Genomic DNA, 24,037 nt, shown 5'->3' on the forward strand with positions numbered 1-24,037 from the left:
ACAAGAGACAAAGAAGGATCCAGTAATCCTACTTCTGGGTATTTATCTGAAGAAACCCGAACACTGCTTTGAAAGGACACGTGCATCCATGTGTTCATTGCAGCATTATTTACAACAGCCGAGCTATGGAGGCAACATAGGTGTCCATCAGTGAATGAATGGATAAAGAAGAGGGGATACATATACACAGTGAATATTACTCAGCCATAAAACAACAATCCCATCTGCCATCTGCAATAACATGGATGGACCTACAGGGTATTGTGCTGAATGGAGTAAGTCGGACAGAGAAAGACAAATGCCATATGATTTCACTTATATGTAGAATCTAAAGAACAATACAAACATACAAAACAAAAACAAACTAACAGAAACAGAGAACATTTTGAGGGTTGCCAGATGAGAGAGTGGTTGGGGGGGTGGGCGATGAAGAAGGGGAAGAGATTAAGAAGTACAAATTGGTAGTTACAAAACAGTCATGAAGATGTAAAGTACAAAATAAGGAATATAGTCAGTAATATTGCAATAACTGTGTATGATGTCAGATGGGTACTAGACTTATTGGGGTGATCACTTTGTCAGTTATATAAATGTCTAAACAATATAGTGTACACCACAAACTAATATAATATTGTATGTCAACTGTAATTGAAAATTAAAACAAAAACATTTAGGAGACATAGCAAAAAAAGTCATTCAATGGATTTGGGCTAGAATTAGGATTTGATTATAGTATAGATCAGAGTGATTGTAATATATCACTCAAATTGTCTAGTATAGATATCGTCTATAATGGCTTTAAAATAAATACTTTGGGTTCTGTGCTATGATTGAAAAAAAGAAAGCTAGGAGTTGGGGTATCTGATGAAAACATAGGATGAACTTCCTGCCTCCAGATTTATTTTACATAAGAACAAAATAAGCTAATTTATGTAAGCCCCTATTATTTAGATATATTCTTGTCTATACAGCTGAAGCAGATCCTAAAACTACCAGCCCTAGAGAGTTTCACTCAAGGGAGGCAGAAGGAAATAGCAAAGGAAATAGCTACTCTAGCAAAGGAAACAGCACTCTACTGGACTACTTTCTAATTTTACTTCCATTCTCATTTTGATAATTTCTATAAAGCCTTTGGTAATATTTCTTGTGGTCTTCATTTCTTCCAACAATACTTCAACATCAGAACAGGTAGTTTAGCTCTATGGACTCTTGAGTCAGACTACATGGTTAGGATCCCAGCTTGGCCTCTCATGAGCTGTGTGACTTTGAGCAATTATTTAATCACTCTGTTTCCTCATTTGCAAAGTATAAACAGTGATGAACTGCAGTTTGTAGGTTTTTTGTGATTATTAATTAGGAAATATGTAACAGTAAATGTTGGAGAGAAGCACAGCTATCCCACTCCAGAATGACTTGTTGAGCGTCAGTTGTATATTGAGCTCTATATTCAACCTGGGAGCACAGAGTTAATTAAGTCTCATTCCTTACTCCCTAGAAGGTGACAGTCTAATGCCCTGTGAGAGAAAATGTGTCTGCATTCTTGGAGATGATTCTCTATATAGTTCCATGTCCTGTTAACCACATCATAACATGCAAATCTGAGTTACAGAACAATGCTTAATCAGCAGATAAATTATGCAATTCAGTGCATCCTCCAGTCCCAAGAAGGGATGTCCTTGGCAGGGTACACAGAAAGATCAAAGTGAGTATCATGAGATTTTTTAACCCCACAAAAAGGGAAAACAGACTGGCTCTCAATACCTTCAAGTTGAGAATAATTCAGTTTTAGGGAGACCTGACAAAGTATGACAACATGAAAAATGTCTAATATTACTGAAATTTGTGCAAATGCCAAATTAAACTTTTAAAGCTTTAAAAAAAATTATACTATGAAAAAACTGACAAAGCAATTTCTACATGGCTTCTACTGCCTGTTCATACATTTATACTCAGAGATGCTTCCACTATTGTCAACATGACAGCCCCCACCCCTACTTAGAACTACTGGAGAAAGTTACTAAAGCTTGGAAAGCTGTATCAGTTCTTTAGAAATTGAACATATTTTCAATAGAAATAATGTTATACATGTAGCCTCCCTAACTCAAGATGTGTCTAAATATAGCAGTAATAACACTGCAGACTCCAGCAAGGTACTCCACGCTCTCTCAGGGGAAATTCATAATGGATTCCAACTTTGGATGTCAGGAACCATGTTCCAGTGTTGTCAACCTTTCTGACACTGTCTCCTCAATCACTGGAAATGATTACTGGGACCTGATAAAGAGTTCCAGCCTTCTGGGGCTATGGTAAAGGATAATAGGAAGAGAGCAAGAAGTCCTGGGAGGTCGTTGGTTTTGCATCAGCTCCTAATTACATTTCTTATAGGGCCTTGAGAGTCATTCACATCCCGTTACCCTGACCTGCCCCTTCTGTCTACAGTTTGTATCCTTCTGTAGACCACTGGCATGAAAAACTAAAGTTATTCTCTAGTCCCCAAGTTCCTGAGTGAAAGTGTACAGTCTTTTGGAGCAGTGGTTTTCAAAATTTTTAAACTATGACCCACAATAATAAAAGTGTTTAAGTCATAATTAAATAAATGCATACTTACATATATACATAACTGAAACAAAGGTTTATGGAACAAAACTCATCATATTATGTGATATGCACATTGATAATTGTTATTCATTCTATTCTATTAAAAAATGTTAGTTACAACTCACTAAATTGATTTCACATCTGATTTACAGGTTATATCCCACAGTTTAAAGAATTCTTATTTGAAGGTTTTTAAAAAATTAATAATAAAAGTAAAACAAATACAGCTTGAAACTAACAAATAAGGGAAAAATCACAAAATTCCAAGTCTTCTCAAAAATGTCACTCTACTGGAACTTCAGTTTTCTTTGTCTGTTTAGATGTTGAAGCTCTTTCTTATGTTTGCAAAATTCTCCACCTCATGATACTTGGGGCAGCAGGGCTCATCTCCTATTCCAAAATCTCCACTCTCCAAACACCCGCTTTCTCCACCCCCTAGGAGTGAGGGATGAGTACAACTTTCCAGGCCCTGGTCATGGAACAAGAATTCATCTGGCAGCATAAATTACTATTGGCCACAGTCATCATGGCGGACCAATGTACACTGTTTTGTGCCAAATGGACCTGGGTGCCAGATGCTGCACCCAATCGCCATGTCTGTGTCCACTTGGGGTTTTGTGGTGTGGTTTAGTCACAGTCATTGCACCCAGACTCTTTTGATTCTTGTTTTGTCCAGCTTTTCTGGCAATTCCCTTTTTGTTTAAATCTGCATCGTGTAAGTTACTGTCTCTTGTTTGCAATCAGTTGCAATCAATTTCCCTAAGGTTTAATTAAACATTAGGGATTTTATATCTGCTTTATGCAAAAGAAGACTGTCTTGGCAATTCCTTGCAAAATCTACTTCAGAAGTCCGGTGAAGGGAAGGATGGGTAACTCTGAGAGGTGAAGGTTTGATTGAGAGGTAGAGAATGTGTCTTGCTGGTGAGACAGTAAATAAAGGAAGAACCCATTTGGGGCTTTTTCCATTTTACTTTCTCAACTAGCTTCCCCATTATTTCCCTTCTTGCAGTCTAAAACTCTGAAGTGGGGTGGTTAGATACCAAAAGACCAAGATTCTGTGGGGAGAAAAGTAAGTTAGTCATCGGTAATGAAAAGGAAGGGAGCCCTGGTTGCAGCATTAGGGACTAAAAAGCAAGGCATTATGGTCACTCCCTGAGATAGGCTTTCACATGTAAGAGGCCAGTCCAGAGTATATATGAGTGGAGAACTACATGTGACACTAAAATACATCTATTACCCATGAGCAGTCATCTGAATATTATTATTATTTATTATTATTATTATTATTATTATTATTATTATTATTATTATTTTGGTCAATAGATTGTGAGATCCAGTTTAATTTTTCCCAGTCAAGGGCTAGACGACCAGTATAAATTCTCCTGGTTGGTCCATCCAGATGGTACCTCAGTTTATGTACAGTTTCTAGACAATAGGATTGGAACAAGGAATACCCAAGTACAAAGACGTGGGTTTGTTGGAACAAACACACATTAAATTCCATTGTTGCTTTCCTCTTTGGAACATTATGTTTTGACATTTCAACCATCCTCATTGCGCAAGAAATTCAGACTAAATGTTTTGTGTATGAATCTAGTGCAGATACGCTGAAAACTTGAATTCACACCCAAGATGTCACCAGCCTACCAAATCTGCACTGGATTAACACTCATACGTAAATATGATGACTCCTTATGCCTGCTTCTAGGAAACACAATGTATGGAGTGACAAGGAGGGATTTTCAAGTGAAGATACTTTGGGGGTGATGGACATGTTTATTATCTTGATTGTGGCAATGATTTCATCAGTATATACATATGTCAAACATCAAATCATACACTTTTAATATGTACAGTTATTATTTTATGTATATAATAATAATCCTCAATAATGTTTCAAAAACAAGACATTCACGAAAACTCATTCATAAAGAATACTTAAATTTGACTACTAGCAATATCTTATTATTAGATACTAGAAAGTAAAAGAATATGCATACATGCATACACACATATATACATGAGCTAATTCTGAGTTATTTTCCTTGTTGTGAAGCTAAAACAAACCAAAAGAACCCATATACTACTCTGAATGCCTCAGTAATAGATGCTTCTGTATATTCATGTTGGTGAACCTCTATTTTTAGTCCAGTGAACAAACATCGTGTTTTTTTCCAAAACCAAACCTACACAGAAGCCAAATATTTCATGAAAGCACATCAGAAAACAATCTACTAGCTTTGCTAAAAACAGAAGAGTTGCTCAAGCAATGGATCATAAATGGGGTGGGTAGCCTTAGCCTGGTGCTTTAAATAAATCATAATTCCTAGCAATAAAATATAAAGAAGTAATTTGTATATTCTCATCCTTTTAGAATATCTTCTCTTATCTGTTGAACCCATCTTATAACCCTTAAATGAATTTTCAAATAATTAAGAGGCTTTGAGAAAAAAAAAAGTTCTCATTAAGATTTGTCACTCCCTCATTCTAGCTCCATAATAAATCTCTAATAATTTGTAGGTTTACTCCACCCTTCTTCTAATCCAGGGTGAGGAAATATACCAAGCATTGTGCTTGGGAAGAAGAATGTTGGCCTATTCAGAAAGTTTCCATTTTGCTAAATGAGGTCCCTGCCTTCTCCTACATCTCCTATTCCACCATCTACACTTGACCCTGTGTTGACCTTCCTGTTTTATATTCAAAGAAGAAAGGGGAGTGATCTAGGCCCACCTCAAGTATACTGTAATTTCTTGGCTCCATTTAATCAGCAGAACACCAAGGGGCCCAACCTGTCCTCTTTTAGCAAAAAAGCAGCAACTGAAAGATCGATGAGTAATCTTACCTGATACTTGAAGGACCCTCAGCCCACGTGGGAGAAAAATATCACTGCTGGGATTGAAACTTTATAGATTGAAACTTCAGAGACTGAAATCTCTCTGTTTGCAGCTTGATGTCACCCTGCTCCTGAAGTTGGGTCTGCCACTTCCTGTCTCTAGTGGCAACACTGATTGTTTTACACACTTTCCCGTATTTGTCTGATGGCCTCTGGAAGTTACAAGGGCAAGCCTGAAGCATTAGTGCCAATAGATTGAGATGCTAAAGAAACAAACAACAACAAAATATCCTAAAATGTTAAAGAAATTCTCAATAGTCCAGCAAATTATCTTTTAAATGAATTAAATTCTGGTGAATTTGTCACTCGTCAAATTGATCATTGGTACATTGATAATGTAAGGATCAATCAAGCACGGGAGTCAGTGGGGGTTGGCCAGCTGCAGAAGTTGAAAGACGGGGATACGCCAACCTGCCAGTGTTAGAGCCTCAGCACTTCTAGTGGAGAAGCCCAAGAATGAATCCCAGCAGTGATATTTCTTGTACACGTGAGCTGAGGGTCCTTCAAGTATCAGGCAACATTACTCGTCGATTTTCTCATAGGTGCTTTTTGCTAAGACAGCAGGCCGGGCCCCTTGATGTTGTGCTGACTAAACAGAGCCAAGAAACTACAGTATGCTTGAGGTGGGCCTACATCCCTCCCAGTCCTCCTGATTCTACAAATGACCATTGTGGTTCCATGGCTACGGGATTATCACGCCATCTATCCCAATCCCTACTCTTGGTACTGAGCCTGGTGAAGAGAGAGGTGCAACCAGGCAGATCCTATGGGCTAATATAATAATAGGAGGGAATGGTGGAAGCCAGGGTTCAAGTCTTAAAAGAAGGGAAAAGAAACTTCAGGCCGAGGTTTTCCTGGGGTATTAGCTTGTAACTTCTAACCTGGGGTATTATCTTGGAAACTAGTCTGAACATCAGCCAAGGAACCTCTTCTTATCGGAAGGTCCAAGGAGAATGATTATGGAGAGATGAGAGCTATAGCATATGCCTACCAAGTCTCCCTAATATGTACGAAACTAGAGAATGGAGGCCTTATTGGCTATGGTTTTCTATCTCTGGTTTACCTACTTTGAATCCTTTTATTTGTCATGCAGCTTCTCTGAACCAAGCCTGCTATAGGAATAGCCACAGTGACAGTGGGACACTATAAAAGCTGTTATAATGAAGGATGTGTACTAATGAAATGCCTGGAGAAAATTAAAGTGTGCTAGTTTTGTCCCAGAGAAGTGAGTGATACATTAGGAGATGCTGCACTGGAGGTGCCCTCACCTTACAGTTTTCTCTGCATTTGTTATCGGCATGGGAATGGGTACCTGGCATTTTTTTTAAAGGGCCCACCAAGAGACTATTCATTAGCATTTTTTAGTCTTATATCATGTGATCTTGGAAACCAGAAGACATAAAGACTGAGTGTGGAGATCTGAGGATGAGTCATATGAAAGGACTGAATTGGGCAACCTTGGCTAATAAGGGTGTGAAGCCCAATACGCAGGTCCACTGAGACCAGACCCCAGGGTGCCTGGGCATCAAGAGCAAGTACAGAAAACTCTTTAGGGCAGCCGGTTTGCTCAGTGGTTAGAGCGCAGTGCTCATAACACTGAGGTCGCCAGTTCGATTCCCATATAGGCCAGTGAGCTGTGCACTCACAACTAGATTGAAAACGACTTGACATGGGCTGATGGGTCCTGGAAAAACACACTGTTCCCCAATATTCCCCAATAATAAAATAATAATAATAATAATAATAGAATAAAAATGAATAAAGATTTATTTTTAAAAAAGAAAAAAGAAAAAAAATTCTTTGGTTCATCTGGTGGATGAATATATTCTGTACAGTGTGGATCATTTATGTCAGGTGGGCATCAGCAGATGACCCAAAGCCCAGATTCTGTATGTTTTATATTGCTGGTGGTCCACCAGTATTATGCCAGGGCACAGGTAGACTGCCAGACACAAGCTTGTCTGGTGAGAGATGACTTAATTAATTAACATTCCTTTCAGCACCTTGTCACATATCGTCCTGAGTGGCATGAGGTACTCCTGTGCCTACACTTTGACCAATTATGTGCCCAAATGACAGCCCAGATCTAACCGTGTTTCTACCCTCCCTTAGGTAAGTCCTCTACCCCAAGGCTCTTGTAGCATGTGGTTGCTGGAAGTTGTGTCCCAAATACTCTGATCTTCAAAGAAGGGTGTCAGTCCCCGTGTTTGTTCTGGTTCTCTGTTGGAACAGAGCCACCAACACTGAGAAGAGGGAAGCTATTACAAACAGAAGTATCTGTATATAAGACAGCTGTTTTTAAAAACCATGAATATATATGGAAAATGTCTTCTCGGCAGGATCCTGATTGGCATAAATTTCTGGGCATAGTTTGTAGTCTGTGGCATAAATGATAGTTAAATATTTAATTTGTTTGAGAATTGTTCCCCAAACTATTATTACAGGACCACTTATTTGGTGCTATAAAATTTTTATATTTTAAGAAGCGTTTGATGTGTCGAAGACATATAGTAATGTTAACACCTCCCAAGCCTCTGACAGCAGTTCTCATCTTTAATGTTGAAGTTTGCTTCACGAGTCCTTGTGAGGAATGATATTCTGGGCAACAACTGTTCCTTAATACAGACAGATAGTAGGAAGAGTGAGCTTCCCATCAAACACCAAGCTCTGATCAGAGACTAAAACAGTGATTAAAACCTGAGCAGAACCCTGTTCCTGGACAGAGCTGTAAGGTGGGCGAGTCTTGCATTCAGCATTCTCACTCTGGTATTTAGAGCCATCCATCTCCCTCACATATCCTGTCCACTCCTAGCTGCAGTCTAGGTACTCAGAGCTTCTTGGTCCATTACAAGCATCCACCGTTGTGTTTTGATACCAACATAGCAACATTTGGGTCCTTTCTGAACCTTTTCCTTCTCACCCAAACCTCCCATAATCCAAAATAGCCAAAATGTGACTGGGGTAGAATTTCATTAGAATTTTTCTGGACCCAAGTAATTTGCACAAAGTCAGAATTCCGGAGTTGCAGTGGTAAAATCCTATGGGTGTAAGATTAGAGTCCATCATATGACGCTATTTGTTCAGTCTTTAATCTACTCATGAAACAATTCATCTTCAACAGAAGTGAGGAGGCAGAGGGGACTGGGAGAGGGTTCAAGAGGAAACTCAAATCAGAAATGGGAAAAGGGTAGAGGAGAGCATATTTAGATTGAAAATAAAAATTTTCTTTTTGCATTGATTTGCATTGTCAAATATTTATTTTCAAATGACATTAAATAAAAACATAACATTTCTATATTTCCTAAAGGGAAACCTGGGAAATATTGCGTTGTCCCTGATCAACAGTAATGTTAACAAATGTCTAGAATATTTGCATATGTTTATTCTGTTCATTTTAGTTAAATGATAAATTTACTCACAACTAGCTTATTGTCTTTCCCACCATTTTGCAATAATTAAAAATTACAATTAATAATTATCTATTTTACTCACCTCTTTTTTTGAATTATGTTAACAAGTTATATTGTTACAATTTCTACCTACAAAGTGAATTTTTTTTTGCTCACTAATTTTATTTATTTATTTATTTATTTTATTTTATTTTTTTAATTTTATTTTTTTATTAGTTTCAGGTGCACAAGACAAAGTAATACTTAGACGTTTATCATTTGTATCCCTCACACTGTGTGAACCCCCCTCCCCCCATCCACCATCCCCCTGACATTGCACAGAGCCATTACATTTCCATTGTCTCTATTCCTAATGCTGTACTTCGCTTCTTGTAAGTATATACATACATACATATATATATATATAATCAAGGTTGGCATTCATTATCATTCAGCTTCAGGTGCACAGTGCAGTGATCAGGCATCCACATCATCCCCGAGGTGGTCTCCCAAATGGGACACGTGTCCATCACACACCCCACAAAATCTCCCAACATTATTGATTACGTTCCCAAATTAATTTTCAAGACCCCATGGACATCTTGTGGTTACCGACTGTTTTCTAATCCCCTCACCTTCCCCCTTATCCCCATTCCCCGCCCATCTAGCAACCCTCAGTTTTTCCTCTTTGTCTCCAAAACTGTTTCTGATTAGTTCATTCACTTACTCTTTTCTTTAGATTCCGCATATAAGTGAGATCATATGGTATTTGTCTTTCTCTGTCTGACTTATTTCACTTAACATAATGTTCTCTAGGTCCATCCATGTTGTTGCAAATGGTAAGATTTCTTTCTTCTTTATGGCTGCATAATATTCCATTGTGTATATGTACCACAGTTTCTTAATCCAGTCATCTACCGATGGGCATTTCGGTTGTTTCCATGTCTTGGCTATTGTGTATAGTGCTGCAATAAACATAGGAGTGCATAAAGATTTTTGAATTGGAGTTTTGGATTTCTCCGGATAGATACCTAGGAGTGGAATTGCTGGATCATAAGGTAGTTCCATTTTCAGATTTTTGAGATACCTCCATACTGTTTTCCATAGTGGCTGCACCAATCTGCAATCCCACCAACAGTGCTCAAGCGTTCCCTTTTCTCCACATCCTCACCAGCGCTTGTTGTTTGTTGATTTGTTGATGATAGCCATTTTAACCAGGGTGAGGTGGTATCTCATTGTGGTTTGTATTTGCATTTCTCTGATGGTTAGTGAGGTTGAGCATTTTTTCATATGTCTGTTTGCCATCTGTATGTCCTTTTTAGAAAAATGTCTCTTCATGTCCTCTGCCCATTTTTTAATTGGGTTGTTTGTTTTTTTGGAGTTGAGTTGAGTGAGTTTTTTATAAATTTGTACTCACCTGTCTTTGACACTATTTGAAAATGAATACAAAATTTCTGGAAAAAATAGAAACAGACACATGGCCTGATGTAGGTATGCACACAATGCATATAATCCCAAGATCTTCATCAACAACTTCTTTCATTATGAGATTTCAGGCATGAAATTGGTCTTGGCCAATATAAATTTTGGCAACATATGCTAGTAGTACTCCTGGTAAGTAAAACTGCCTCCCATTTATGGTGCCAAAAATATTCTTGACTCATATCAGTAGTTGCTGAAAATTTATTTCCATGCCTTGGAATGGTGTTAGCAGATCCGTGATAAGAAAACTAAGTGTAACACAATGAGTTTTTCATAAAGTTAATTTTATTATTCTGAAATTTGGTCCTTTATTATAATGGTATTCCCTCCCTTCTTTTCAATGTTGAAATAAATCTTGCTTTTATGAAACAATGGTGACAGTAGATTAATAATTGTAATGTGTGCTTAAGGTTTCTAATTTAACAAAATAAAAGGATGGGAATCTTGTTTCTTTACTCATTTTCTTCCACTAGAGGAGGACAGATTTTACTTGTATTGGAAATCCAAAAGTCTGAGACCAACTGCTCCAGTTTCTATTCTCTGCTTCAAATATTGTTTTCTAGGAGGTGAGTGAATCAGACTAGAGCTAGGAATGAAAAGGAAAGAATTTCAAACATACTTTTCAGGGTGTAAACTGATATCCCCAGTTGTAAACTACCTGATACTAATACTTTTTCTTTTAACTGAAAAGATGTTTCTGAATTGAAAAGACCAGGGCTTCTGAGTAAATTCAGAAAGTGTTTCCTTCATCAACACAGAAGGGTTTTAAGAGCCTTTCTTACTTCTGGGCTCTTCACTGTGACTTTAAGTAATCATTTTCAGATTAATACACCAGAGTCTGTCTTTGGAGTTATCAGTTTTTTCTGTATTAGGAAATCTGAGGTTAGCTAGACGCCAGCTGCGGAATATAAGACAGAAGAAGCAGAAGCCTGATAAAGTGAGACATTGTCATCATTTCAATATGTATAATTAAGCATTTACGCATACTTCTTAAAAGCAGAGAGCTGGAAGGATAGTGTCTGCAGGGGGGGGAGTGTGTAATTAAATACCCCTCAGTTTTTTATCTTCAGTAAAATTTCATCTTTGTATAAAATGTTATTGTTATTCTTTGCAATTACCTCTTTCCTCTCCACTCTCTCCCCTCTTTAGAATCCTTAGTTTGAAGTCCGGATAATTTTTTAAATAATATAACTGAAAACAATGTTTTGTTATTTTTAAGTACAGAGAAGAGTCAGTATTTTATACTTCTTTAAAAATACGGATGTAGAGATGGAAAAGCTCCCAAGTCAATCAATATTTTTGGACATTTTGTGAAAAACACTGTCTAGGCACTCTGGAATTCCAATAAAAATGTCAATACCAACGTATTAATATAAGTTTTCAAAAATACTTTTGTAGAACAAACCAGTTTTGTGGTGTTTTACGAACAAAGAATTCAAATATATTCCTTGGCTGTCCAATTCCTCTCGCTCCCTCCCTCTGTCCCTCCCTCCCTCTCTTTCTCTCTTTTTGTTTTCTGTAATCGTTTAGTTCCCTTAATTCTTTATCGGTTTAATAAATGAAAAACCCTGACCCAATTTCAGCAGCCTGGTCCCCTCGACCTCATGCGATGCTTTCGGGCGTACGTGGCTTTCTGCCATACGTGGCTTTCTGCCATGGGACTGTCCGCTTCGCCTCCAGAGGCCCTTGTCTCTCTGGGCTGGTGTCTCAGCACACCAGCCGAGCGGGGGTGGCGGGACGAGAGCCAAGGGAGGAGCCCGCGGGTGTGGGGGGCGAGCTGTTCCAGCGACCCAGCAGTCGGAGCTGCGGTTGGCCTGGAGCCTGGAGGCCGGAGGTAGGCGAACGACACCCCCGCTGCAGTTCGAAGGCGAGTTAAACCAGCCCCAAGGGTACTCGGAGGGGAGCTGGGGCCGGGATAGGAGGCAGCTCTGTCCAGCGGGCTCAGTGGTCACCTGGGAGCACTTCGCCGGGACAGGTGTGTCCGAGGGGAGCGCCGAGCGCAGCAAGGGCGGCGCTGCCGGGCGGAGATCCCACTGGCCTTGGGGACAGACCGGGCGGAGGCGTGGCCCCGAGACCCTCCACAGAGTCTAGTGAATCAAGACGGAAAGCTTCTGATTTCTCAGCCGCCGCCATCCCAGCTTTTCCTGGCTCCAATTCAGCCTCCAAGTCGCAGCGGCCGGAAAGACCACCCCAAGAAGGAGAAAATCTGCCCCAGGACCTACCTCTGCTGAGGGGGTTGGGCTTGTTTAGGGCCGCAGAGGCGCCAGGCACTGACCCAGCCCGCCCGAGGAAAGAGCTGGAAACTGCGGGAGATCCCGCCCGTCGGGGCTCCCAAGGCGAGGGCGCCGCAGCTCCCTGCGTTGGTTTCGCGCCAGAACCGCACGCTATCTACTTAGCCGCCAGGTGTACAAAGCCTTATCCCCAGCATCCCTTCCTCTGAGCAACCTCTTGTTTGAAAACTTCTGATTCTGTTTCGCAAGATCCCCTTCTCTCCCCGGAAAGGCTAGCGAACTACAGGTGCCAGCCCTGGGCTCTGAGGACCTGCGGAGACCTGCGCCTAGAGGACACTGACGGGGCTGGGATCAGAGCTGCCTCCTGGCCCGGTGGCCCCCATGTACCTATCATGGCTAACAGGACTAGGGGCTGGAATGGTCTTACTGCACTTCCTGCAGAAACTCCTGTTCCCTTACTTCTGGGACGACTTCTGGTACCTTGTGAAGGTGGTACACTGTGGAATTCGGATGAAGCTGTACAGTCGGAAAGGGAAGCTGGTCACTGTCCTGGATAAATTCCTGAGCCATGCCAAGAAGCAGCCCCGGAAACCTTTCATCATCTACGAGGGAGATACCTACACATATGAAGATGTGGACAAAAGAAGTAGCAGAGTGGCCCATGTCTTCCTGAACCATTCCGAGCTGAAAAGGGGGGATACCGTGGCTCTGCTGATGAGCAATGAGCCCGACTTCGTCCACGTGTGGTTCGGCCTGGCCAAGCTGGGCTGTGTGGTGGCCTTCCTCAACTCCAACATCCGTGCCAACTCGCTCCTGCATTCCCTCCGCAGCTGTGAACCTAGGGCTGTCGTGGTGGGCGCAGGTAGAGTATGGGGTCTGGTCAGCTTCTGCAGAAGGTCAGCCCTGCAGGTTCCCCACCTCCTTTTTTTGTTAGAACAGTGCACAACTAATACTTTGGGCCTGTGATAAAGGGTGCATGTTACAAAATAATTTTACAAATTCTATAATATTACAGTTCTGTGACTGGTGTTTTAATAACCCCTCTCCAATCACTCTGATGTAGATTAATAAATCTCAAGACCGCTTTCAGAAAACTCTGAAGCTGTGAGCTCTCTGCTTCTAACTATTTTGGGAAGGGACAATTTCACTGCTATGGACAGCTTCATTGAGTGCAAGAACAGAGAGGTAAAACTGTCGGTTCTAAATTGTATCAGATCTGACAAAATTATTGGAGGAGTAGGAAAGTTATCTTGATTTCATTGCAGAATATCGACCTGCTTCTGATAGTAACACTATCAGGGTTGACTACATTTACAGAACAAATGCAGAGGGTGCCAAAATAAAATGTATACACATGTTAAGAAAAGAAAAAAACTGTATTAAAATTGTAATACTCAATATATACTGATAACAAAAGATGAATACAAGTCATGTGTATACATTTTTTTTTAATACCCCCGGTGTGTTTCAGCTGAAGGACATGAATTCCTATCTGCATGTCTGCTCTTATTTTGTACCTCCTGCAAGCTAGGATTTGCCTAGCAAGGTTGGGCTCCCACATACCAGCCAGTGGGTGGGTTCTTGGCAGATTCTATAGGCTTCTTTCTCTCTCTTCCCCTGCGGGATCTGTCCACCATTTCTTTCCTTCAGTAAGTTCTAACCTTCTGCCCCAACCCCCACCCTTGGAGTTAGATTTTGGATACACATATTGACACTGAACTATGAAGAAAAGTCTTTAGTTAGGGGCCTAATTAACAAAGTACTTAGGAAGCTGGGTTGCAATTACAAAGCAAAATTGAAGTATGAAAAATGATAGTTATTCTCTGAACTATAGCCATAAGTAGGATAAATGAAGCACACAGAATTTGGATAACATGGTGAAGCAACATTTACCACTTGTGCAGGGGCAAGTGATCATGTGACCACAGTTCATCTCTGGATATACTCCGACATTTTATTCTACTTCCCATATTATTGCTCATTCTAATATCGATTGCAGGTTTGGGAGCAAATCTAAAACTCAAATTGTGCTAAAAATGGATAAAACCATCAATTTCCTTTAGAAAAGCAAACGGAGAGGGCCAGAAATCCCTGAAAAGATTTCTGTGGCCATGATGTTGAGGCCAACCTGAGAACCATCCATAGCCAGTCTCCTGAGGCTCTCTTAACACGCACAGGACGGTTACCTCTCAAAATAGAGTATTCAAAGTTTGCTGTTGACTAAGTTGTTGCTTAATTAGGACCAATTAATTTCGTAGTTTTACTTGTGCCCACTTTCCCATCGCTTGCCGATAACTAATTTCATTGTTTCCTTGTTTTTGTTTTTAACAATAACAGTCATTTTTTATATATAAAAGCCATTTTGGGATGCTGGAGTTTTATGCCAAAACAATGTAGTCAGTTTGCTCAGTAAGTAGATAGCTGAAGAAATCAACCTTCAGTCTTACTAACAGTTCTTTTTAGCATGCCTCCAAAGTATAGAAATTACATGTTTTTCAAAGATGGGACAATTCTATTTTGTTTAATTACTAGCTTTTTAAAAAATAAGATATAGCTTACATCAAAGTCACTTTTCTGTATTTGAACCTCTTACCCTGAAATACTTATACTGTATTCTTGGTATCTTGAGTCTAATCAGTGAACAATATATACATATACTTTTTACAACTTTAAATTTCATTGGATGTTTCTGATGGAGGTGTACAGTTAAATCATTGTATCCCCAGGGTGAGTACATAGAGGTGGAAAGACTAGTCATGTGGTTTAGACAGAGATAAAAGCCTGACAGACCTGGATTTCATTTACAGTCTGCCATTTCTTAACTGTGTGGTGGAAAATAAGATCAGTTGCCCTGGGCTCACTTTACTTCATTGTAAAATGGTGATAATACCATCTACTTCACAGTGTACCTCTGAAAATGAAATGGCATAGCTTTAGTAAAGTGGCTGGCTGAGTGCCTGGTATGTACTAACTAGATCCTGAAATAATTGCTATTATTATTATAATAGAATCATCCGAGATTAATAAGGGATCTCATTTGGATTTTGCTGCTGCAACTTAATTTGATGTTAGGTATAAGAAAGACTAGTAAGGACTTTTCTTTGGAATAAGACTTTGAACACTTTACTTTGGCATGCTTTAGCAACATTTTATTTTTCAGAAGTTATATAGAACCGTTTCAGAAAGGTTTAACAGACGGGACAGATAATGTCCATGGTGATAGGTGAAGTTTCAATCATGGCAGGTAACTGCTAAGTGTCTCCAGGAACAAGCCAAAGGAAAAGTTATCAGCTACGCCCCCAGCAAATGTTATTTCTGCTGCTATTGTCATTAACAAAAATATTAACAGTTGCCATTTACTCAAGGCTGATTATGTAAAAGGCACTCTCAGTGATTCTGTGAGGCAGATACAGAGCTATATTTTGAAGACTGAGAGGGAAAGAAAATCATCTAGGGTGTCAAAGGTGACACAAGCTAGTAGGTTTCAGAGCAAAGATTCAAAACCTGGTCTCTGGTGTGAGACTATATACAGTCCAATTGTTTCTGAGAGTGTCAATCCCCTTATGATAAAATATGCATTCCAGTTATATAAAAATAGTAAAGTAAAAGTTGCCAATATTAAGACATCAGGCTTTTAATACACAAATAACTAGAAAAAATTAAAATGTTTATAAAATTAGTATTTCTTTCTCTCATAGTCTAAAGACTCAAAAAGACTTGCAAAGAAGTTTTGTATCTGTGTAGTTTGGTATAGACAGGATATCGAGTGGCATCTAAAATTTTCCCGGAAAATTTCAGCACTTACTAAAAATTAAATAGTCTTAGATTAAACCTACTCCTTTCCCCCCGATATTTCAACTCTGATATTGCTAATCGTGCGTGTGCCAAGATTGTCATCTGCCTGTGTGTTCGTTTCTCTTTACTTAACACAAACAGAATATGTTGTGATGCGTGTATATCGTTTTTAAAAGTCTATGTAATTATATCCTTTGACATATTGAGCCATAATAATAACAATCCCCTCCGTTTTGAAACTACTATATACATTGCAAAGTGGTTTATACGTGTTATCTTATGTGAGCCTCATCACAGCTGTAGCCTCGTGTAAAAGCTGAGGAGGGCAGCCTGGTTAAAGTGGGCACAGACTATTCTCTAGTTTATACGTCTAGGAGAGGCAGTGTGGGGAGGTAGCCTGCATTTTCTGATGCTAAACCATAAAAGTGTGCTGGGTGCACGACTGTCTTTGTCCTCCTTTCTGTTCCTGTTCGTTCCCTCTTTTACCTTTCCCTCCCCTTTCCTTACCAACCCCCTCACCTGCTCCTTTTCCTTCCCTGTCTCTCACCTTCCATCTGTCCATCTACTTTCTTTCAGCACCTTTTACACTAAGACATCCTGCCTCAGGTGTGCTATGACTATTCACAGCACCCCAATGGAACAGTAAAGTTTTATTAGCCAATTCACAGACATAGATATTTGTGTGGCTTTGAAGAACAGGACAAGAACTCGGATGTCAGCTCTTTGAGCTGAGGACGTTTGTTTTGTTCACTGATAAATTCTCAGAGTTTAGCACAAAGGAGATGCTCAATAAATATTTATTGCCTGGATGTATGTATGTATGTATGAATGAATGACCTAACAAAAAACTATGAGGTACATATGGGCATTCGGTAACTTTATTTACTTACAAAGTTTTGCTAATAAATTGTCCCTCTATTGTCCATTTGGTAACTGATTTTGAGAGTAGATATATCAATAGAATTTCTTTGTTGTATTATTTTATACCAATAAAATAAGTGCTAGAATCATGACACCCTAGAACAGGGATGTCCAAACTTTTTTCAACGGTTTTCACCAAGGGCCATATGCGGTAGAATACACAAACAGCTGGCCACTCACTCGAGGTGAAGTACGTATTGCCTCACCTGGTTTATTTAAGTAAACGAAATATATTTTTGGAATTTGCTGTGGGCCAATTAACAATGGATTGCGGGCTGCAGTTTGGACACCCCTGCCCCAGAAGTACAGTGTTTTAGACACACTGAGCATCCACAGAATTTCAGATTTACTTGCATGTACATATTTTGCTCTCTCTCCTCTGTCAATATACCACATATTAAATCATTTTAATTATACATAAATAACTAAGAAAGATTATGTTCATATTACACTGAACACTTTTACTTTAGATTCAATAATATTTTGTGTCTCAACATATTTACAAGGGTTTTGGATTTCTGTTCTCAAGAAGTAAAAATCTTGTGTCAGTTCAATGTACTTACAGTAATGTATGCAGCCTTGCTCTGTTAGTTTTTTCATGAACTGTTCATTCAGACTGTGCAGGACAAATGTTCCAGTTAACAAACGAGCCATTGTAATTCTCCAAATGACTTTCAGCCATAAAGGCATCTGCTTTTTAAAGACCAAGAAGAAGAGCTAGAGGAAAAATAAAGACCCTTTACATTTTATAGGAAACAATATGTATTCAGATAGATAAAATGCATGGCTTATGTGAATTTTGTTATTCACCCATGTATTATGATATTCTGACATATATCTATTTTAATTTTTAGAGAATTCTGTATTTTTACTTACGTTAGTAGAATGGATAGTTGTTTTGCCTTTTTTTCCATTTTAGACTCAGCGAGGTCAAGGATTACCTCCATTCCAAAAGAAAAACCTGATTTTGATAGGAAGTTTAAGTGGCTTCGTGGTTTATTAGCTGGAAAGGGCAGTGTGCTAAGCACTGATGATGCATGGCTTATTCTTTACTGATCATGGGGGCACTGACCTGGGGGTTCTTATTTTCAGTATTTGCTGAACATGTGTTTGCTGTAAGAGAATGATGCTTGAATAATGGCAGGAGCAAAAACAAATTAAAGGAAGGTTGTGCCCCCTCAGGCAAGTCGCACGGCTGAATGGGAGAAACACACATCTTAGAGTCAGGGGAACACGGGCCTGAATCCTAACTGTGCCATTAACTGAGACTGCTAACACATAGCAGATAATCAGGAATATCATTGGGTTTTCTGTGCTTAAACGTAAAGGACACACATGCCTGGACCACAGTGTATATTCAGTAAATGGCCGCCATAATTATTTTTAATTGCATGGTGGCAGAGACATATATGCAAAATATGACATCAGTCTTTGCCCAAGTCTCTTTATTTGGGATTTGCTGTGGGCAGAGGGCTGTACGGAGGGAGATCCAGGCACATGTCACGTGACCTGAGAGAACTGGTTTTAAGCAGCCGTCCTGTCTTCCCCCAGTGACGGAACGGTCATATCTACTTCCCAACCCCAAAGGCCAGGGCTGACATGCTGTCAGGCACAAGTTAGGAGCTAGATGGTTAGCTCTTCTCTGGTCAAGAGGATTGTTCCATTTATAACCAAGAACGCATGTGGCAGATAGCTCTGATGGGGTCTGAATCTTGCAGAAATGTCACCTTGGAATTGCCTTTTGAAAAACATATCATTCACTTACTGAAAAATAGTAAACCAAGTACATCATACCATTGTGGTCCTATTTGAGTAATAATTATTCATTAGCAATAGGAGATGTGTTGGAAATAATTTCAAATGAACTGTTATACTTTTTATTTTCTTGCACAATTTTGCCTTTCTGTTCCCCAAAAGATGTGAGGACAGCTGAGAGTGAAAACACATAAACCCACTTACAAACTTGTGTGCATATATTCAGGGCAGTTAGTAAAATTGTTTCAGGGAAGAAAATGTAACCACAATTGAAAGACTAGTGCTCCTATGCACTTTCAAGGGTTATAGTGATAATTAATAAAATAATACTTGTTGGAAAAAAAGCTGATATTATTCATGAAATGAGTTTCTGGCATAATATGAAGTATTAGTATCTACATCACACTATGAATTGCTTTAGGACTTTTCTTATTTATGCGTCAGTTTTCTGCCCAGGCATCCTATGAAAAACCTGTGGAGCTGCTCTAAGTAGTAGGATGGATGGTAGTTACAAGTATGTGGTGAGATCTATCGTTTATTTCGCTTTGAATTCTGTGTGAATATTGCTTTGCAGTATGGAAAATCAAATTGACCATTTGTAGTTGAGTATCATATTAGTTTTACTAATGCATAGAAGTTTAAATGCTTGCCAATGTATTAAGAACTACAAGCAATACCTTTGAAAACATTAGCTGGTTTTATGTATAATATTAATAGGCTATTTTAAAGAGTTTTTAATGCAGTATGATAACATAATTCACACTAATGGCATTTTAGAGGGATATAGTGTATTCTTCCTCACTAACTTCATAGTCTCAGAAATTTGAATAAGAGATACTATAATGATACAGAAAAAAATAAATTAATTTGTACAAAAAGTGCTAAAGGATTGTAAGGAGGGAGCATAATTTATCTGTTTTTCTGCTTGCAAACACACCTAACACAGTGGCTTGCATATGCAAGAAACAACATGTTTCTTGGAAGAACCTGTTGCTTTGAAAAGAGCGATTGAGGCTTCTCCTGTACTGTAGACTCTGTTAAAGGTCATAGAATATTCAGCTGTCTCGTTTTCTTAAGGTACTTTACTGTCAAGACCTGCAACTACAGTGGATCCCATGGGCAGAGTCACTTCCACAACCAGGTGTCTGTCCAGCCCCTACGGTGTGTGTGCCAGGTGCAGTCAGCCAAAGGATGGAGGACACACATCGTTATTTTGAGGCACTTACAGTTCTATAGTAGGCATCACTAACAAGTAAACCTTCGTGAAATACAGCCAAGTTTCCCTGACGTATTTAAACAAATGCTAGTTTGTGTCAGGACTTAATATTCAGAATTTACTTTCAAAATGACAGGAAAACTTTTCATCTTATTAGGAAAGATTGACAGTGATAAGTAAATAATGACTCTTTATCCCCTACATGACTTTTCACTTTTTAAATTTCAACTTTCACTGTCCTCACCCACATTTCCTACCACTATTGAATAAATAATTTTGTTAGATAAAATTCTACTTGAAAATTCTAAATGTCTCACCTAAGTCAACTTAAAATTAAATTGAAGGAAATTAAATTGTGTCTCCTCTCATTTTTAGGAATCCGCTCACTTTTTTTTCCTTGTAAAAGTCATCACTCTTTGTAAATGCTGACTGTTTCTTCAGACTCCACAATTCCAGCAAAGATTTTGGACCACAATTAATCATACTGTAACTTTCTTTGCACTTACTTTTGCCAATTCAGACATACATATCACTAAGAACATATAAAAGTTTATGGTGTTAATTCACAATTCCAGATGAGAAATTTGAAATTAAGGTAATGAAATGAGTCAGTTCAGAGACTTGTACTTTTACAGGCAAAGTGCCAGATAGAGTCATTAAAACAAAATCTAGTACTAAAAGTTAAAAGAAAATAGACAATTTGAATCATTTGCTTGTCTTGCTTTTTCATTTATTTATGACTTGTCCTTCCCTTAGCATTCCTTCTGATTTTTCACTACTCCTTTTTACCAAAGCAATCTGTAGACAGCAGCTTGCTGTGTGTGCTCAGTAGAACTAGATATTTTCTCTGGACTCTCACCATTTGCATTATTTGGATTTGTCACAGAAATAAAAATGAACTTGAAAAATTTCAAGTCCCAATCTGCCTTCCACCCCTGACATATCAACTCCTTACCATTTTCTGTTTCCTTCGTTTTCTTGCTCTATTTGTGGACTGCCTAGTCCCCTGTGACGCATTTCTCTTGCTGCCTGTCTGTGGTCAATCTGGATTATAGATTTTGAGGAAGTAAATCATGATTTTTCTCCAATGTGTTGTTTTCTAGTAGAACTAAACAGTGACTAACAGATGGCTTTTTGAGATAACCAGATGCTGATTCACGTTCCCAGGAAAATGTTTGATGCAGCACCCTGGAGTCAGCTTCAAAGCAGACTATATCTTGTGGTTATTTTTAAAGTTTTGTTAAATAATTACAAAAAAATATCACTGTTTAGATGGAAAGGTCCATATTTACATGTAGTTGAGCATTCTTTGACCAGGGTAATTTTTACATTTAATAGCATTATTTTTTTTTATCATTGATTTCTTTTATGAGGTAATGTATACATTTTACAGTTAGACTTCAGTTAGACTAAAACCAGTTTTACTGTCCACCAACTGTGACCTTGCTGTATTAGTCTCCTAGGACTGCTGTAATAAAGGACCACCAATGAGGTAGCTTAAAACAACAGAAATTTATCCCCTCACAGTTCTGGGGGGCTAAAAGTCCAAAATAAAAGTGTCTGTAGGGTTATGCTCCTCTCTCAATGATCTAAGAAAGAATCTTTCCTCACCTCTTCCTAGCTTCTGGTGGTTGCTGGCAATCTTTGGCATGTCTCACCAAAGACATGTAGCATTAACTCCAAAAGACCAGTAGCATCTCTCAATCTCCTAATTTCACTTTTGGCTCTGAAATTATCTCTAAGACATAATGACTTTGTGATTCCTGAGTTGTAAGGGGACTCTCCTGAATGTATTGCATTAAAGTAGAACCAAACAGTGACAGGTAGATGGGTTTTTGGAACAATGAGCTACTGAGTTGTATTTCAAGGACAATGTTTAGTGCAGTATCCTGAACTTAGATTTAAAGCAGAATATAAAAATAGTTTCATGGGGCGGCTGGTTGGCTCAGTTGGTTAGAGCACAGTGCTTATAACACCCAGGTCGCCGGTTCAATTCCCACGTGGGCCAGTGAGGTGCGACCTCCACAGCTAGATTGAAAACAACGACTTGACTTGCAGCTGATGGATCCTGGAAAAACACACTGTTCCCCAATATTCTCCAACAAAAAAATATTTTAAAAAATAGTTTTATTTAAAATGTGGGGAAAAACATAGTCTGGATAATGGAGTCTCCATAATTCAATTTGAATTAGCCTACTTGCATTGGTTAAACCAGGTGATAACCAGATTTCCCTTTCTGTGGTCCTGTTGAAACAGAATCATAAAATGGCTTTGGTATTACTTATCCAACATGAAAAGGAAATCAGCATCGTATTTACATTTTATCCCTGTTCCAACACGCAAAAGAAAATACAGGGCGAATGGTTTGAGATTTATGTTGTGTTTACTTATTCCTAATCGTCTGGTTTTTAGATTTGCTCGAAACTATAGAAGAAATCCTTCCCAGCCTCCCAGAAGATATCAGTGTTTGGGGGATGAAAGATTCTGTCCCACGAGGTGTAATTTCACTTAAAGAAAAACTGAGCACAGCATCTGACAAGCCGGTGCCACGCAGCCACCATGTTGCCACAAACTTCAAGTCTTCTTATCTTTATATTTTTACCTCTGGAACAACAGGTATGATTCATTTCTTCTTAAAACTTGGAAAGCAAGAGTGTCAGGCAACTTGCTGCCATGAGTGGTAGCTTGGGCCTTAACTTGGTTTAACTTGAACTTGGCAAGTCACCATGTTCACTCACACAGCCGTTGTCTTCGAGTTTGGTAGGACCAGCAGCACGGGGATGTCTGAAGACCTTGACCAGCAGCCCTGGTGCTTAGAGCATGACATTTGGCCAGCTTCTTTGGGAAGGTCTTCACTAGTTTACTACTCTGTTCCTTAGATTCCTGATTTATAAAATGAAGAGATTAGTTTAAATAGTTTCTAATCATCCTGCTGGATTAAAAAATTCATTAGTCTACTTTAAAAGTTTTCTATATTCTTGTGTAAAATGTTAAATCCTAAACACTATCCAGTCATAGCTTCAATTTAAGCACCTGTCGCTGGCTCTCCTGGTTTTTCTTAGGGTAATTGGAACACGTGACAAACAGGAAATCTTGAAGGTATTACAGGTTTGGGAGAAAATACAAAATAGAATCAAGTAACTAAACTTTCCCTTTTTTAGTTAAATGATAACACACACACACACACACACACACACACATACACAACTGCCTAAGAATTCCAAAGAAATGTTAAACTTAATTGAGCCTTAGAAAAAAACTGAATGATATTTATAGTAGGCTGAATAAGCTTTTTTAACTAGTTTGAAGATAACTGGCAGTTTGAATTGGACATATTGAAAATATGCTGATACTAATTTCTTGTGCACAGGTAGTATTGTAAGCAGAACTACTATTGTATGAGTAAAATTGTCTTACATTTTTTCTTTTTGTCTTCTTTCCTTTTCTTCCTTCTTTTTTTATTTTTCTATTTGGAGTCTAACAATGCTCTCTTTTAGACTAGAGAATAGACTATATTTTTACTATGTTTAGAAGAGCTTTGATAAATGAACAGAAAAATGCTAACATGTATCAAGTTGTTAGCATAAATTTAGTCAGGCTTTGAACTTGGAAAACAACAAATAAAATTTTAGAAATGATAAGCTTTGAAAACTTCCAACAGAACGTTCTTAACCAGTTTGTCTTTATGGCTGATTTCCTGTGAAAATTAGAAAGTGACTCTGGTCTTCAGAGCAATCTTCACCACTGCCCCTTCTCC

At 38.8% G+C, this 24,037-nt stretch overlaps 1 protein-coding gene across 1 annotated transcript in view; it reads left to right on the top strand.

The window, feature by feature from the left end:
• Positions 1-12,074: 12,074 nt before the first annotated feature.
• The window catches only part of SLC27A6 (solute carrier family 27 member 6), a 60,852-nt gene continuing 48,889 nt past the window's right edge, over positions 12,075-24,037 (top strand). Inside the window, 2 exon segments of the mRNA XM_033111258.1 lie at positions 12,075-13,455; positions 22,693-22,896. Of these exon segments, the coding sequence (XP_032967149.1) occupies positions 12,975-13,455; positions 22,693-22,896 (685 nt within the window). The 5' untranslated portion in view covers positions 12,075-12,974.

The sequence above is a fragment of the Rhinolophus ferrumequinum genome, chromosome 7 (genome assembly GCF_004115265.2).
Source record: "Rhinolophus ferrumequinum isolate MPI-CBG mRhiFer1 chromosome 7, mRhiFer1_v1.p, whole genome shotgun sequence".
Taxonomy (NCBI): domain Eukaryota; kingdom Metazoa; phylum Chordata; class Mammalia; order Chiroptera; family Rhinolophidae; genus Rhinolophus; species Rhinolophus ferrumequinum.